Genomic DNA, 16,753 nt, shown 5'->3' with positions numbered 1-16,753 from the left:
CCAATAGAACAGCTGTACAAGAGAGCTACCAAGGTGTTTGACAGAAAGCCATATTCATACCACCACTGTACCATCCTTGAAAAACACAATTTCTTGAGTTTTGACAATTTTAAGTCTGTTAAAAGTATGTGTTTTTTTATAAATGTTTACATGGACTGCCCCCCCCTCCCTCCCTTAGGGAAATTCATCCACAGAAAACACACTGGACGCTGCACTTGGTCGGAAACCAGAGGAGACTGTGAAGTCCACCGTAGACGGACCACTGTTGGACAAAATGTCCTCTCCATTTAAAAAGGCAGCTCATTCTGGAATAGCCTCCCAACTGAGATGCGGGATTGTCCCACTCTCAATAGTTTTGAAGGTCAACTCAAAGAATGGTTGAGAAACAAACAGACGTGCAATCACCGCTAAAAGCACTTTAACACAGGGGTATCTCCTCTTGCACTTTATATGTCGTTGCTGCTAGATTGTACTGCCATGTGGTAAATACTTGGGTGTGCTGCTCTTGCTCTTTTTGCATATCATGTATTTGTCTTTGCTATATGTATAAATGTCATGTTCTTAAATGTTTTGTGAGGGACTGCGGTTGGAAATTAGCTCCAAGCAAAAATCTGGCATATTTACACTATTTGCATGTTCTTGTTTAAAGTGTTCATCAATGTGCATTGTCCCTGCTAAATAAACGATTAAATGAAAATGAAGATATTAATTGTCATTTTTTTGTATCACACTTTGAACTCAATGAACTCCAGCTAAGCCTTCTTCTTCGTCTCCAACTAACAAAAGCTACTGTCCCCTGCTGTCCAGCTCTACTCGGCTGTAATACTTCACTCCCAAAGGGCTGCAGGTCAGCAAGCACGTATGCCAAATGAGAGGCTGATTTTGACACCTCAAGCTGGGCCAAAGCTCCCAAATCAACCCCCTGTCTCGCGCACACCATAATCACACTACACCGTACAATTAGAAAAGTCAGTCTTTTCATTTTTTGTTTCCTTTCATGTAAAGCCAAGGGGACATTCTGCATAATAAGAGGAACATGGTATTCATACTAAGATACTGATGAGCAGTTCTTCTTGTTTTTTGCATGAGGAAAGTAATCTAATCTTGAGGAACCATAAATGCAGATTGTAAAGGCTAATGATTGTGCCCTGGAAGTGATTGCGGAGCAGGCATTTTTAGATAAGAGCAGGGGCAGCACATGTGAAGCGTGTGGTTTGGTAGAAGAAGAAAAAAACTACGACATTGTAAAGAAACGTTTTTTCCCTTTCAGAGTTTTTTTTTTGGGTATCAGCCTTTTAGCTAAGGAGAGTAATTTAAATAGTTGTATTACATAAACACCAAACTAGATTTAAGGTAAATAGTGTCACCTCTACAAATCTTGTTCACAAAGTGCTAAAAATTAGTGTTTACATTTTTTTCTGCTTCCATTTGTATTTTATAGCTATGGATATATCATAGTTTCATATTTTCATTTATTATCTGTTTAATGAGTGAGTTCTTTTTACTAGTAAGTACTTTAAGACAAAATCCAACCAGCCACATTAACAGCAATAAAGAACCTCCCACATATCAATACCATTATTATTATTATTATTATTATACTAGAGCTGAAAACAAAATACACTTCAGCAAGAAAAATTGTAAATTCAAAGCCTGAACGTTCATAGCAAAATAGTATTGTTATTTTTCGTCAGGAAACAAAAGCACATCAAAAGCACCCTCTTCTGTCCACTATAAATACCCTGTGACTGTCAAGGTGCCATGCCAGGAGCCGCAGCTTTATAAGGCTGCTCTCCAGAGAACAGGCAATGTTCGGAGATAACCAAACTCCCAACAAGCTTATCTCTCCACTCTACAACATTGAGTTGTTATCTCTGCCCACCCCCGAAGGCTGTGGTGATTGTAAGCAGCACTGCTCTCACGTGTCCAGTTCCACTCACTTCAATAAAGCGAGAAATCTGCATCTGTGGTTTCATTTGCATTTTATGATTCATGCTGATGCTCCTGATGTTATGTCGTAGGAGGTTTAACATGAGAGTAATGGTATGAGTGGAAGTATATTTAGTATCGACAACAAACAAATCTATTTGTATACTATGAAGCTGAAACAATTAAGCTTTTAATCAATCAATACAGATTAAATCAATCAGAACCTACTGTGATAACTGATCAATTGTTTCACTTATTTATCAAGCAAAAGTGTCAGAAATCACTGATTATTGAATGTGTCTATTTGATGACTTTGTTTATCGTATTTTTAAATAAAAGGAATGCTTTGAACTCATTTGAAGATGTCAACATGGGAAATTGTGAGGGGATTTTTTCCCCCCATTTTATAGATTGTATCGACAAATCAAATAATCAATAACATTGAGAAAGGGTGTAGATGTAATTCACTTTAAATAGTGTTTTCCTCAAAGCACATGCACAAAGTTATTAAATAAAAATATATTAATTAAAATAATGTGATTTATGTAAAAAAAAAAAATTGTGGGAAATAAAAAAAAAGGTTAATATTTTGTAATATAGTTTTTTGATATAATGCAGAAATGTCTACTGGACCCACCTTCTGGTCGTAAAGTGTGATGTGTAGGAATGTGGTGGGTGTAATGTAATAATTCTGCCATGTCTACATAATTGACTCCAACCTTTGTATGTCTTATCTCAATTAATGATAATGCCAGAGATTGCCAGACCATTTCATAAACCTTTAACCTATATTCCTGACTCATGTGTATGTCAAAATGAGTCATAGCATCACGGAAATAATGTCTTCTCCTCAAGTACAGCGCAAGCCCCATTGATCATGAAGTCGTCTGACAGTAGTATTGTTTTAAATCCCTAAGATGAAAAGGCAGAGATAGTCCGTATCAATGGCAACACTACATCAAAACAACAGGAGGAAATCTGTCTGTAGCAGAACGAGCCATAGCTATGGACATGAATGAATGACCTTGAGCCACACAAAGACGCGTTCATCTCGTTATCTCGACAGTTAGGAATTAAATAACATTAAAAGTGGAATTCCTAAGCAGAACACATTCCTTGTTTCTGAGCAAAGGTCATCGGGGTCGCGAGATTTTCTCTAGTGTAGGTCCTCCAAAAAGGCTTGTTAATGTCCAGATGTAATACCTGATGAAAAGGAAAGTTTTTGTTTATGCCGCATTCAAGTCAAGTCAAGATTTTTGGAATTTCCCAGATGCTTGCCCATAATTACAACCTTCCTGTGTTCCAGTGGCCCGGCTTGGAAAAACCAGGAAAGAACCATGGTTGCCCACAACATTTAAATACACTTTGCCCTTCTCACAGCTGCCATCACGTCATTTACAGTGTAGTGTTGGCTAGCTTTAATCTGTGAGTGCCGCTTTCCATTTTGAATTTACAGCTATTTAGTTACTTCTTCGGACCAATAAAGAGTAAGCAACTTTTTTGTATCAGAATCCCATGACAGGCTGGTTGGTCACGGTCTACAGTTTAATGTCTTTACACTTTTTGTTTTACTTGGATGTTGTCGTGAATATTTATAACGGACATTATTGTAATAATCTAAGTGAAAACAATGTAAAAAGAGTTAGCTTGTAGAGAATGAACCCCAGAATATGCAGTTTTTAAAAAAGGGGCATGTCCACTTGTCCAGTTGCATTGTTGGAGAAATCACACAAACAGACTTGTTTTGCAGTGCAGTATATGAGTTGTTTAGCTTTTTGAGAAGAGTTTTGACATAATTAAGATCAATCAACAAGCAACCAAATACTGGGAATCTACTGTCACTCATTATAAGTCTTGAAAACGTTGTTCCTACATCTAGGCTATATACAGGCAATTCCACATGATATAAGCTTAATATGGAAGGACATAACACTACCTCTCGCTTTCCGTATGGTGTGACATAAAGTACACGTTGTATACTCAAGTCTCTTAAAGACCAGTTAGTCAGTCATGGTGACAGCAAAAGCACTAACTCAGCAAATGCCTCCAATCATCCACTCGTGAACACTTGAAACGTGCACTACTGTACACGCCGCCACCGGCCACTGAACGTGACAAGGCCATCGCACTTTGCCCAGCCTTATCTCCCTTCCTGCAACTCCATCTTTCAACCTGTTAAAACTACTGAACTCTGAGAACGACCATATGGGCATATAAAAAGCAAAAGTCCATCTTAAAAATATAAAATCAATCTTCATTAAAGCCAAATGGACATTACAGTATTACCAGAAAAATGACCACGTAGTAAAGTTGAACTATACCTCCTACAGTTAAGAGTCTATGAAAGGGAGTCTTAAAACAGAGAGCTCTTACTTCATTGATTCATGAACATTTCTATTTTGGGGAGAATATAAGCGGAAACACATGCTGTGATGACTTCCCATTTCCGAACTGTCTGCCTGTGCCGAGCAAGCTTTTGATCAGGTGTGTGTGTGTGTGTGTGTGTGTGTGTGTGTGTGTGTGTGTGTGTGTGTGTGTGTGTGTGTGTGTGTGTGTGTGTGTGTGTGTGTGTGTGTGTGTGTGTGTGTGTGTGTGTGTGTGTGTGTGTGTGTGTGTTAGGGACTGCTTGCTCAGCAAAAAGAAATAAGTTAAGAAGATGCCTTTAAAAAAGTTAGTATAAGTGTAGACCTCATTGACATGTCACATACTGTAATCAGCATTTTGCAAAGGGCCTCAAACCAAATGTCACATATATATTTAAATAGAACATAGTTTTGTTTTGTAACTTTATAACCACAAAAGCCAAGGTTGGCTCCTGTTACACCAAGCTTTCGTACAAGTTAACCCAGTAGTTAAAATAATAAGGTAATGCAACATGTGTGATCTAGCTCCCCTTAAAATGACCCTATGGACTTAATCTGGAGCAGCTAAAACGGATGTGTCTTTTAATAAACACAGTCTGACATGTGCCTTTATTTATCATGTGTAAACTGCCTCAGTGTTTTTGTATCATGTATCCCGCTTTAATTTGTAAGCAAGTACTCACCATTTCACAATCCGGGAAAGTCACCAGGAGAGCAGCAGGTCACAGCGTGTAGGAACCCCCGGTGTTCAAAACAAGACACAAATGGAAAATGAAACAAAACATGAACTGAAATGATACATTAACGTGTCAGTGAATGGAAATTACCTGTAAAACAGTGTTAACAGCCGCTAAATCTGACTTAATGCTGTATAAATCATGCAAAACGGAAGTTAATATACAGTACAGTAACCGTATTGATATCGTGAAGTTCAAGAGCTGAAAACAAGTGAAACACTTTACCTGATTTTTATAAGAAGTTAAAAACTCCTTTAACAGCAGAGCAGCGTGTGAGTTTACCGGAGACCCGACGTGGGGCTTGTCCGGTTAAAAAGGAATAGACACCTGTAAGCGCCTGCTTTGGAAAACCTTCCCAGAGACCAGATAACCCCGCCCCTCCTGCCTCAGAAAAACGGCCCGCATAGTACTCTGAAACAGACACGCCCAGCATGACGACACCAGCAGTATACAGTCCCAGTGCCACCTGGTGGACGCTTTGCAGAAAGAAGGGGCATGTTTGATAATAATCTGTGTCACATGACCACCAGATGGCCTCGTTAGGCTGATTGAGATGCTTCATGATAGCAGAGGTTCCTAAAGGATGACTCTTAACTGAACTAGCAATGTTGACAATATGTACCACAAAAAAGTAATGTGAAAGTCAGTGGTGGAACATATTCAGAGGATTTACATAAATAACAGTAGCAATATAAATATAAAACATTACCAGTAAAAGTGATGAAATAAAACGGAAAGTATACTGTAAGCGAGCATAGTATCCCATTAGATTCATTAACAGATGTTTAAATCAGCATTCAGATAGTCAAGGTTGAGTTTATTGAACTATTTGTATTTAGTCTTATACTATTGAGTAGTTTAAACCTGTAACAAACATTATCACATAGCCTACACTCAGTTGACATTGTATTAGTTATACTAAGCTTAAACTAAAGCTGTCCAATGTGGCAGTCTTGCAATAGATCCTTTCATTCTGCATGAAGATTATACAGTTCAGTTCTGGTAGTAAATATTTTATGTTGATTCAACTTTATGGTTATGTTACTGCTTCATTAAGGTATAAACTATTGTTAGACCTAAGCTATTTGTAAATTACTTAAGTGTATTTTGCGTTTTAGCCTGCAGTAACTACATTTTGAATAAATGTATTGGAGTTAAAAGTGCATTTTTTCGCATTGAATTATATTGGTAGAAGTATAAAATATCATACATGTAAGTAAGTTAAGTAATCTTGAAATTTAAAGGGAATAAAAGTACTGTATATATGTATCAAGTGTTTACGTAACAAACTTGGTGCGATATGCAGATGAGGCACATACAAACAGGTCACAAAAGAGAACAACCTTAATAAATCATGCAGAAACACAATGAATGCAAATGTTTACAAGTGGCAAAGGGTAAAACACACATGTGAATCACACAGTATGTGTTTGCCTTCACAGACACCTGATTAGAAGTCCAATGGTACACTTTTGGAGTAGTTTTCACTTTTATGTATTCAGCTGGGTTTTCAGTGGGCGTAATGGCTTCTAACACATTATCGCTCTTCGACATTAACACCTGGAAGCTGCCGAAGCGTAATCTGCCGGCCACTTTGCAGCTCCACTAGAGCGGTTGGCCTTGCTCGAGGCCATCTTGTTGGTACACTTTCCCAACCCTGACTTACACAGGGAATTGGTCTGACAAATTCCCGGTAACAAGCCTATGTCTCTGACCTTTAGGACACCACTGCCAAAATCCATCATCCATCTGAATCAGCAGATAAGCCTCTGCTGATATGACATTTTGTATGACTTGAAGGAAGCTAATTATTAAAAAGACAGTTGTAAACGTCACTTATAGGTCAGTAGGCACAGACAATGGAACATCAATACCACTGCAGTCTTTCCCAGTAATGAGAAGTGCAGAAAACAAAATCTATACCATCTGCAGGTACGCCACACACTTAATCAATCAGAGTCCCACAGCTTTTCATCTTTTCATTTAATTTTTCTTCTTAAACTATATGGAGCAAACAAACAAACTTTTTTGCAATGGCTGTATTTTATCTTATATCACACATGGAAACCTGTGAGACCCGACAGGAGGAGTTACAGTTAATTTTATTCAACCATGAATGCTTCATATAAACAAGTGTGAACATTGGGAAGACCTTCTCATCAAGGTCCCGCTCCTAAACCAAACGTCTACCTGAGATTCAATTCAGTTCACCTATTTACGTGGTATTCACATAACAATGTAGAGAAACAATTCTAGACTATTTAGTTTTCTGTGGCATGTTTTAATGCTACAGGACAACATGTCAGACAGTAGTTCTCAGTGACAGTTTTGGCAATACTACAAGCTACAATGTTTGCCCTACTGTTATAGAAAAGAAAAGTTAAAATCCATTAGATCATATTTTCTTTTTTTGATACAAATCTTTACTAAATCTTCTTACAAGTCTTTAGTATTGCTCTTGCTACATTGAAAAAATAGAAAAATTACATCTGAATATTGAGCTGTGGATGTGGTATTTATAAAGAGCTGTGCTCTTGAGTGTTCATGGCTATGTTTCAATAGTCCTTAGCTGCTTTCTCTCCACGTTTACGTCCTTCTTTAACGCCCAGCAACCAGAGAAGAAGGTACCAAGCAAAGAACAAGACATGAAAACGTTTTCAGAGGCTCATCAGCAGAAACAGTTTTCTATGATTCTGCAGAGGTGCTGGGTGTCACCAGATCGTCCTCTCCCTGAGCATCTCCTTCTACTGCTGTGTCCGCTGCTACTTCCTGTTCGATGGCCACTAAAGAAGTGTCTGTGTCGGGGGCTTCGAAGGACTCCCCCCCCAGGTCAGCCAGTTTGATGTAGCCCTTACTGTTGGAGCGCTCCAGGCGAGGGCAGCTGAAGCGTCTGGCCCTGTCGCCCTGACGACCCCCAGACACCGACAGGCTGCAGCGGCGCACCGGCCTGGGCTGATCTGTAAGGGAGGTTAGCGACAGCTGTGACCCTATCGCCCTGGCAACAGGTGATGGAGGAAACAGCTGGGTCCACTGTGCTTGATCCTCAGCCTGCGGCGCCCCCTGTGGGTCAGACATATCCATGGTTATGTCCTTGTGGCTCTGATGGGGCAGTGGGGGTGGATCTGCCTCCGAGGCGTCCTTCTGCTCGCCATCAGCCTGGCTGCTGCTGGCTTGTGCTTCCTCGGTTTCCACAACCGTCTCAATAACCACCTCTTCCTCCGAGTGTCCCTCTGCCTCCGCTCGCTGGGACTCCACCTCACAGTTGTTCAGTTTGATCACAGGGAGGGTGAAAGCGTTCACAGAGGAGGTGACAATGGAGGTGGTCTCCCACTGTCGGGGCTGCGGAGCCTGCTCGCTGCTATTGCTGTAGTCCTTGTAGATGCTGTAGACCGTTTCGGTGAAGGTCTGAACATCTCTCGACCAGCTCTGAGGCCTGCTGGCCAACGACGGGCGTCTGAACACATCATCGCCGCTCACCTCGCCCTGTAAAGCGAGTCCAGTGGAGGTCCAGGAGCCGCTAGTAAGCATCCCGCTAGCAGGGAACGTCCCCGACGGTCCCTCAGCACTCCTCGACTGAGTGTAGTTGACCAAACCATTAAGAGGCGAATACTCCTTCGACCGTATGCTGTGTAGATCTATGACGGTGGAGTAGATATCCCTCAGGTTGATGATTTTGGTTTTCTTGTCTCGGTTTTCATGGAGGACTGCATTGGCGCAGATGAAGAGGAAAATGCCGATTCCCATCACCAGTGGGCCGAACACTTTCAGATTGTCAGAGTACAGGTAATTATTCAGGAAGTCACACAGGAAGCCACAGTTACGGGAGGAGTTGGGGGTGCTGCTGTTAGAATGGCTCTGGTTTAATAAAGTTGTCTGTACTGATGGAGGGCTATCATGGGTCAAGTTAGTGGGAGCAGGTGGACTTTTGGAGTAGCTCATCCTGTTAGATTGGTATCCTCCTGTTCGGCGGCGCTCCTGGTACTGCTGCTGGCTCTGACTGGGCCAGTATCCCAGCACCGCCATGGAAATCCCCACCATGAGAACCGCAACTCCCACCGCAGCAACAAAACCGGCCGGCGAGCACAGATTGAGCTTCCCTTTTACCACCACCACGTCGTTCTTCTTCTTTTTCTTGGATTTCCGCTTCCTTTTGTTTTCCGCCCGGTTTTTTGAGCGGAGGGAGTCCTGGCGCCTGTTCATGCGCAACAGGCCACCTGTGGCTATCATGGTGGAGATTGGACAGCAGGCTTGTCACTCAACCTGGCGGGACACAGAAGAGACAAGAGAGAGTGTCGGGTTAATGATTTACAGGATAAGAAGGTTCAGACATTTAAAGCTGCAGAGTTAATGTGTTCATTTCACCAGGAGATTACACATTTAATCCAGATTTATAATACATACAAGGCTGGATTATCAACCAGGAAGAGCTTTCAACCACCCCTCAGGGACCATGACACCACCAAGTTCATTGTGTGACAATTAGTTATGTGAAATACACCACTAAAATAAAAATATTAACTTAATAGTTGAGAGCTTTAAAGCTCAGGTGGGAAATGTAACCTAGAAAATAAAATCCCTTTTTGCTAGATACGAAGAGCAATGGGTCCAATATGAACGCATGTATTTCTGCCACCGTTAAAGTTTGGGTATTTATATTATAAATTGCTCAGGTACGTTCTAGCACCAATCATGACTTAGCAACATTTAAATATTTGGACATTCAGTGGATTGTTCGTAAATCTGTTCTGATGAAACAGCACCCATGAGTCCTGATGAAGCAGTTTCTGAAGACTTAAAACCTAGCGAAGTTTTTTCAGTTTGTGTTTTTGTGCTTTTTTCGTCTTAAATATTTTAATGTTATAGTAAAATACAAGCCAAGTTTGGAGAGTTTTTAATATTCCAACGTGGGAATAGTTGTTAGTATCAAGGCAAAATAGGTTAGAAGGAAATATTACATTACATGTCATTTGTTAGACGCTTTTATCCAAGGCTTTTATTCAGTACTGTGGACAATCCCCACAGGAGCAATTTGGGGTGAAGTGTCTTGCCCAGGGACACAACGACATGCTGACTGCAGTGGGACTCGAACCTGCTATCCCCTGATTTGAAGTCCAGCACACTAACCACTGAGCCACAGCCATCCAAATATGAGGGCATATCTAAAAGCAGGTTAAAAATGCATCCAAGAATGTCCTACATGTAGATTATACACTTCTTCTTTGCACCAAAAGAAGATGCAACATTAGTAATGAGATGGTCAGTAAAACTACAAAAACATCTATCTACTGCTAAATCTATAAAAACAATGATGTAAGCGAAACAGAGACAAATAGCAAAGTTGACAGCAGAGTGCTATTTATCTATATTCAGCTGGGCCGGTGCGATATCAGCCTATAAAAATGTAATGTGTCCAGACAGGAGGCCAGCAGGCATGTTCTCTCCACCTCACTCTCGCTTCCTTACTCTCTTTCCCTTTCTGCCTCTCGCACCAACCTCTCCTACCAACACTCTGCCTCCTGCTGTCCGACCAAATCTACTTCACCATCGACAAAACAGAGCCGTGCTTCAAGATGACAGTGTCCTTCACAAACAGAACATCACATCAGAAGCTATTTGTTTACACAAAAACTGAAATGTATTTATTTAGTATAAACCCCTTGAGATAAACCATCTCGTTTTCAAGACAGTGTGGAAACAAAAACAAACAAAACAGAATGATAAAAAACAAATCAAGTCACAATACAACCAAAATACAAGACTACTACAATCACTATATGGCCACAGAGAAGCCATGAACAAATACGTTTGCCCAGCAATACAATCCAATAAAAACATAGTGTTTTGTGCGTGTCAAATTATCAATAGCACGTACAATTCACAGCAAAATAAGAATACAAAGCATTTTTAAACATTTGAAAGGAATGTAAGTCTCGTATGGTTGGTGGTAAATTGTGCCTGAAGGAGCTTTGAACATAAATGGCCTTTTACCTACTGCTTTGGATACTGAGGGAGTGGAATAAAAGTATTATACTGTAGAGGACCTCAAATTCAATGTGGAGGACTGTGGTAATAACTGTCGTAGATAATGAGGATAGTTTTGATGTTTACACTTAAACAATATGTGTTGATCACAATCATAGCATCTCTACCCTATAAGATGTTTTCTGATTATGCAGCACAATGGGCGAAGCTGCGGTCCAAAGGGCAATGAAGCCACCAACACTCATCATGATTACAGACATCTGCTGATGAGTTCCAGCCACATGTGGTGAAAGATAATCGGGGGATAAGGCTGATTAATTACACAGACTTCAGCATTCCCTACTTGATTCTGCTGGTAGCTAGGTATTTAATTGGACAAATCAGGCCTAATTGTGTATGACTTAGGGCTTAGGTTCATAAATAACTTATTGCTAAAATTCCCTTCAGAGCAGCCATTATTGAGACGTTTACAAAGGTTGCTCTGCGTGTTGCCCTCACAACCCTAACAGTCAAAAATATAATGATGATGGAGCTCATTGACATCCCTTTTTGAGTTAGGCTATTACAGGCAGTTCTGGAGGGAAGTGGAACATTGAGCTCTTCACCTGAGCTTCAGCAAACACCACACCGGTGTTCAGCTGCTGTTTATAGCGACTTTCTCAGTTTATCACATCCACATAGCCACTCAAATGCCTCCCGGGCGAGAGAAAGTAAACCTGCACTAAAACTGATAGGCTACGCGTGGGCGGACCTCTCTCTATGTTTGGAAAGAGAAGGGCAGCAGAACCGTGGACCAGACGTGGGTGTGGACATGTCAGTGGTTGTCTGTGGTGGTGCTGAGCAGGAAGCTGCCAACTCCGTTTGTCTCCCTAAAAAGCTGCTCGTCTGGCAGGATGGAGAATAGGATGGAGGCCGGTTTAAACGCTCAGTCCGTCCAAGCTGCGGGGGCGCATATTTTTCGCACAATGTTGCATGAGTAATCGACTGTTGACATTACAACGCATCTGTTTCCCTTCTGTTGGACAAACCCGTGAAGCAAACATACGAGTTGCTGTGGAGGTGCCCTGAAAATGTCCAGAGCCACAGCGACGCGATCTCTCTCCAGCACAAAGCCAAACACTGTTTTTCTTTAGGTTCACAAGGTGCAGACAAGATGACAAACATCCACACCTCTTCCACGGCCTGACGAAGCCCATGCTTTCAACTAACGCTACAACTAGCGGTGGGGTGAAATCTACACCTTTATTCTAACGATTAAATGATAACTAATTATAAATCGGTGTTTAATTGTAACAACAAAGCCATACAAAGTTTAGGTTGCCTAGATCTAAAATATTGCTATTTTTCCATTCCAAATCATTTTTTACTTTATGTCTCTCTCCTATTATACATGCAGCTCACAGCTAATGCAGACCGAAATATCTCCATTAAACGGCAACAAAATCATATTCTTTACCTTACGGATAAAAGTGAAAGGAATGGAGTGCGCATTGAAGTCCATCGCCTTCCTGACATCAAAACTATTGCCTTTCGGTTTATTCTAGATAGAAAATAGGCTACTCCTCAACTAAACCTATCTGTTACACAATTAAAGACTCCATAAACCCTGGCTCGATACAGCCTGTAGGAAACAAAAAAGAAGCCCGGATATGCAGCTGGGGGAAAAGACGATGGATGAAAAAAAAAAAAAGATAAAACAGCGTGGTCTCTTACCAGAAATTGTGCCTCGATAATGAAGCATCTTCAAAGGCGCACTCCTCGTTCAGCTACATGTCGTCGTGCGCCACTTTGGTGCGGAGTGTGGAAGAGTGGTTTCCAGCTGAACGCGGACTCACAATAGACCGGCAGGGGCGGGCCAACTGCATTTCCATTGGTGGTGATTATTGGGCAACGTGAACAAAAAAAAAAGACCGAGGGCTGCTGAGGACATTAATCATACTCTTTATTATCTACTCCTACCGCTTCCAGATATTTTTGGGCAAAAATAATCAGTAACCTGCAGAATTCAACTTGATTCTCTTTTATACAGTTGCATTTGGTATACAATTATTGCAGAATGGTCTTGTAATTAGTGTTGCAGCAATGAAAAATGCATGCACAGGGTAGCCTATCTATTTACATATGCATGGCTATCTGAGAAATATGTGGAATATACAATGTTTGAATAATTGAGTGTTTTATGAGTTTCAAATTGCACATACAGTGTAAGTAAGGTGAAAAAGAAATATATTTAAATTCAACAACATCATCATCTTTTACACCACATGCCTTCCTCTCACCACCTTTCCCCCCTGGGGTGCGTTGCTATGATTGCTTGTATGCTGAGTCCCCATGTTCAACAAAATGAGATATGACAGAGTCCAGATGTGTTCCAGTGATATGTGAGAGCAGAGATATCAGCCGTACACTGGGCAGGAGGGGGAGCCTGAATTTCAAAGCTGATGCTCCAGAGAGCTGACTGCGAATTTATGACCCAGAAATGTGTTTTGTTTATGGCATGAATTAGAAGCAACAGAGAAAATAGTGGTACATGATGCAGCATTAGAGTCAAAGTAGACACGGACATTGGGAATAATCCGTGGGTTTAATCCGTGGGGTTAACCAGTGCTGTATTGGTCTGTGGGCCTGGGGCAGATTTAAGGCTATAGCTTTAAGCTTTACAGGAAGAAAACTGATGCACAGCAGATGTTTCTGAGCTTCTGACAGGAGCTTAAACTATCTTAAAACTCTCTTACTGCGAAATAATATTTCAAATTATGTTGTTCTAAGATGTCTATAAGAGAAAGGCACCAGCCACTATTCCAAAATGAGTGACTGAGATTGGTAATTTAAACAGCCTGTTGAAAAAATATGAAATATATGATACACTATATTCTACTGAATATAGTGCTGGTGGAAGATTAATTGTCCTGTCTAAATTTCCTTGTATGGTTATCTATTTAAATAGCTGCTGAGAAGCAACTCAGTGCCAAAAATCTTACATTTAATGTCATTTCTTTCTAAATTTAAACTTGGAAATAACCTCAATTTTAGCTGCAGAATCACACCACATTCCCAGCAGTACCACTCACATCATCTGCGCCCCCACCATCTCATATTCAAGAGGTTACTTTCCCTCAACAGCTCTTGATTCCAATCGCTAATCAGTTCAAGAGCATACTCACAGATTTACAACAAGTTCAGCCTGACGTCATTTCTTCTTCCTCTGTGTTTCAAACTATTTCACTTTGCCACCCACAAACCAGGTCTTGGATTCTCTGTTGACAATGTGCTTTGTGCCAAAGACCTTTCTGCTTAATTAATAGAATATTAAAGAGGAGGAAACACAACTTAAATGAATTAGTCTCCACACAATGTAGGGCGATTGAGAAATAATCAGGTTATTGGCAAAGACGCTGCTATGCTAACATATTCACATTATTGCCATCTAATTGTAATGCTGAGTAAAGTTAAAGAGTCCTGGATTCTTGCAGAAGCTGCAAAAAAAAGATATTAATTTCTGCGGACTTCACAACTTGGCCAAATGACTTTACCGTTTCATATTTAATAATTTCTTATCAAGACATCCCCAGGTAATCAAACTCACCTAAAGCATAGTGATGAAGTGGGTATTCAGAATATGAAGAAGGGAGAAAGTATGGGTAGGAAAGACAGAGTAAGAGTGACTGGATTGATTCTGAGCTTTTGTCAAGTCACACTCGACTAATACTAAGTCTTTCATCTTTGGGATGGGTATTCCCAGCCAAGCTGCAGCAGTAATTCAATAATTCAATTTAATCCTCAGTGATCATATCATATCTGTCACAGTTATTTAAAACACCACTCTCCCGTCCTGTCTGCCTTGAATAATGTGTCTGCTATACACAGTTCCTATACCATTTTATGGTGCTCATCAAAGTGTCGATCATCCCTCGCACATCCAACTGCAAGGTGACGGCGCATCACAGTATGGCTCACATAGTGTCAAAAATAGTTGATCGCCTTCTGAAATCTACCCGTCTTTTTTTCTGACTGTTCTGTATCTACACAGCTGGAACATGAGAAGGCATTGTTTTTGCTCTCTAGCTTATTTTACTTGTCAGACACTCTCTCTGTGTGCATGGTGGTTCACAGCTAAACGAAATATCTGAAGCAGCATCAGGAGCTGCAGGGGGCTCATTTAATTTCTTAAGCCTGGGCTGTACTGGCTAATTGCTGGATGGTGAAACTTGGGAAAAAGGGCTCCAAGTGAGATCAACTCCCTCCAGGAAACATCATTACTGTCCTGTTTTGATGCAGGAGTCAGAGGGCTTTGGAGTTAAAGAGATACAAGCCGTGCTCCCTTTTGAGGCCTAAGAAATAAAGACAAAGTAACTGAGAGCTGTTACAGATTTAAGGGGACCATCCGTTAAACTAAAAACAAGTTCTCTGCTATGAGTTACTGTGGAGTGAAAAATCAGTGCAATCAGAAAAAGGCTTTCATTACTTTTATGTTTTCCTTACTGCCAACAAATCAAATAAAAAGACCAACACCCCACAATGCATTGGTCTCTCAATATAATAAGATGTGGCATTCACCCAGCTAGAAATGTTTGGTTCTAAAAACATTCTGAGAATGTTACAGTCATTGTTCTAGGAAGGTTTTCAGCGGGAAGTTTTTGTTTGGTTCCCAGAACGTTCTTCTGAAAGGTAGGATAACGTTCTCTAAAAACATTCTTAAAATGTTTGGTGACAACATTGTTCGAACATTATGCCCTCCTTTTCTTAAAACGTTTTCAGCGGGAAGTTTTTGTTTGGTTCCCAGAATATTCTTCTGAAAGGTAGGATAACGCTCTCTAAAAACTTTCTTAAAATGTTTGGTGATAACCTTAACATTTTTTTGAAAACATTGTTAGAACATTATGGCGTACTATTCTTAAAACGTTTTCAGCAGAAGCTTTTATTTTGGTTCCCAGAATGTTCTTCTGAAAGGTATAACGTTCTCTAAAAACATTCTTAAAATGTTTTTGATAACATTGTTAGAACATTATGCCCTACTGTTCTTAAAACATTTTCAGCTGCAAGTTAGATTTTTTATGTTGCCAGAATGTTCTTATTTTAGAGAAGGATAACATGGTTTATGTTAAAGAAATTATGCAAATGTTCTATGGTAACCATTTACTAAAATATGTTTACATTATTTGAACATAAAGACATAATATTCCTGTGATTGTTCAACTCAAAATTCCTGGGTAAGTTGACTGACCACTACGGTCATTAGGATGATTATGATAGTTTACTTAACTATTGGAATTTGACTATTAACACATGTAAAAGGATGACACGGAATCAGCTGGTGAAAGTAACATTTGTTTATTAGAAAAGGGGAGCTGGGAGTGGAGGTTGGTTATGGCGGCAGTGGGAAACAGTTGTTCCAGGGTGGGTAGAGAGGCCTGGCTGGTCTTGGGAGTGTGGAAGGCTTTGGATTCCTCCTGGGAGAGACACAAAAATCAGTGTGAGGCAAAAGCAGGCAAAGTTGTCAAAGAATATGCTGGTAAAAAGCTAGAGCGGCACGCAACAAACCGTTCACGTCAACAATCCGGCAGGGAATGAGTGCAGGCTGCAGGTTTTCATAGTGTGGCTGACGAGCAGGTTGCAGGTGTGGTTGCTCCCAGCCGTGTAGAGCAGACCAGCAGGCAGAGAGAGAGACACACAGTAGAAAGAAACACATACAAACACTAACAGGGGTTTCAGGGACGGGCAGTGATAGTCGGTCCGTTCTTC

The 16,753-nt window shown here is 40.6% G+C and overlaps 2 protein-coding genes across 3 annotated transcripts in view; both read right to left on the bottom strand.

The window, feature by feature from the left end:
- Nucleotides 1-5,413, bottom strand: part of LOC307017660 (band 4.1-like protein 3) — a 59,965-nt gene extending 54,552 nt beyond the window's left edge. The window contains exon 1 of one of the 2 annotated variants that reach the window (XM_079647334.1): nucleotides 5,255-5,413. The gene's annotated coding sequence lies outside the window, so the exon portion shown is untranslated. Of the gene's footprint in view, nucleotides 1-4,975; nucleotides 5,032-5,254 lie in introns of those variants that run through there. The other variant, XM_079647331.1, reaches the window with a different exon arrangement.
- A 1,582-nt stretch (nucleotides 5,414-6,995) lies between these two features.
- Nucleotides 6,996-12,847, bottom strand: LOC307018610 (transmembrane protein 200C-like). The gene is made up of 2 exons (XM_079648935.1): nucleotides 12,725-12,847; nucleotides 6,996-9,289 (listed from the first exon to the last, which is right to left on the bottom strand). The coding sequence occupies exon 2, from the start codon at nucleotides 9,254-9,256 to the stop codon at nucleotides 7,715-7,717; it is 1,542 nt and encodes a 513-aa protein (XP_079505061.1). The 5' UTR covers nucleotides 9,257-9,289; nucleotides 12,725-12,847; the 3' UTR covers nucleotides 6,996-7,714.
- Nucleotides 12,848-16,753: the final 3,906 nt, after the last annotated feature.

This window comes from Notothenia rossii (genome assembly GCF_949606895.1).
Source record: "Notothenia rossii genome assembly, chromosome: 9".
NCBI lineage: Eukaryota > Metazoa > Chordata > Actinopteri > Perciformes > Nototheniidae > Notothenia > Notothenia rossii.
The sequence above is the reverse complement of the archived record's forward strand: the minus strand, read 5'-3'. Positions and strand labels throughout refer to the sequence as shown.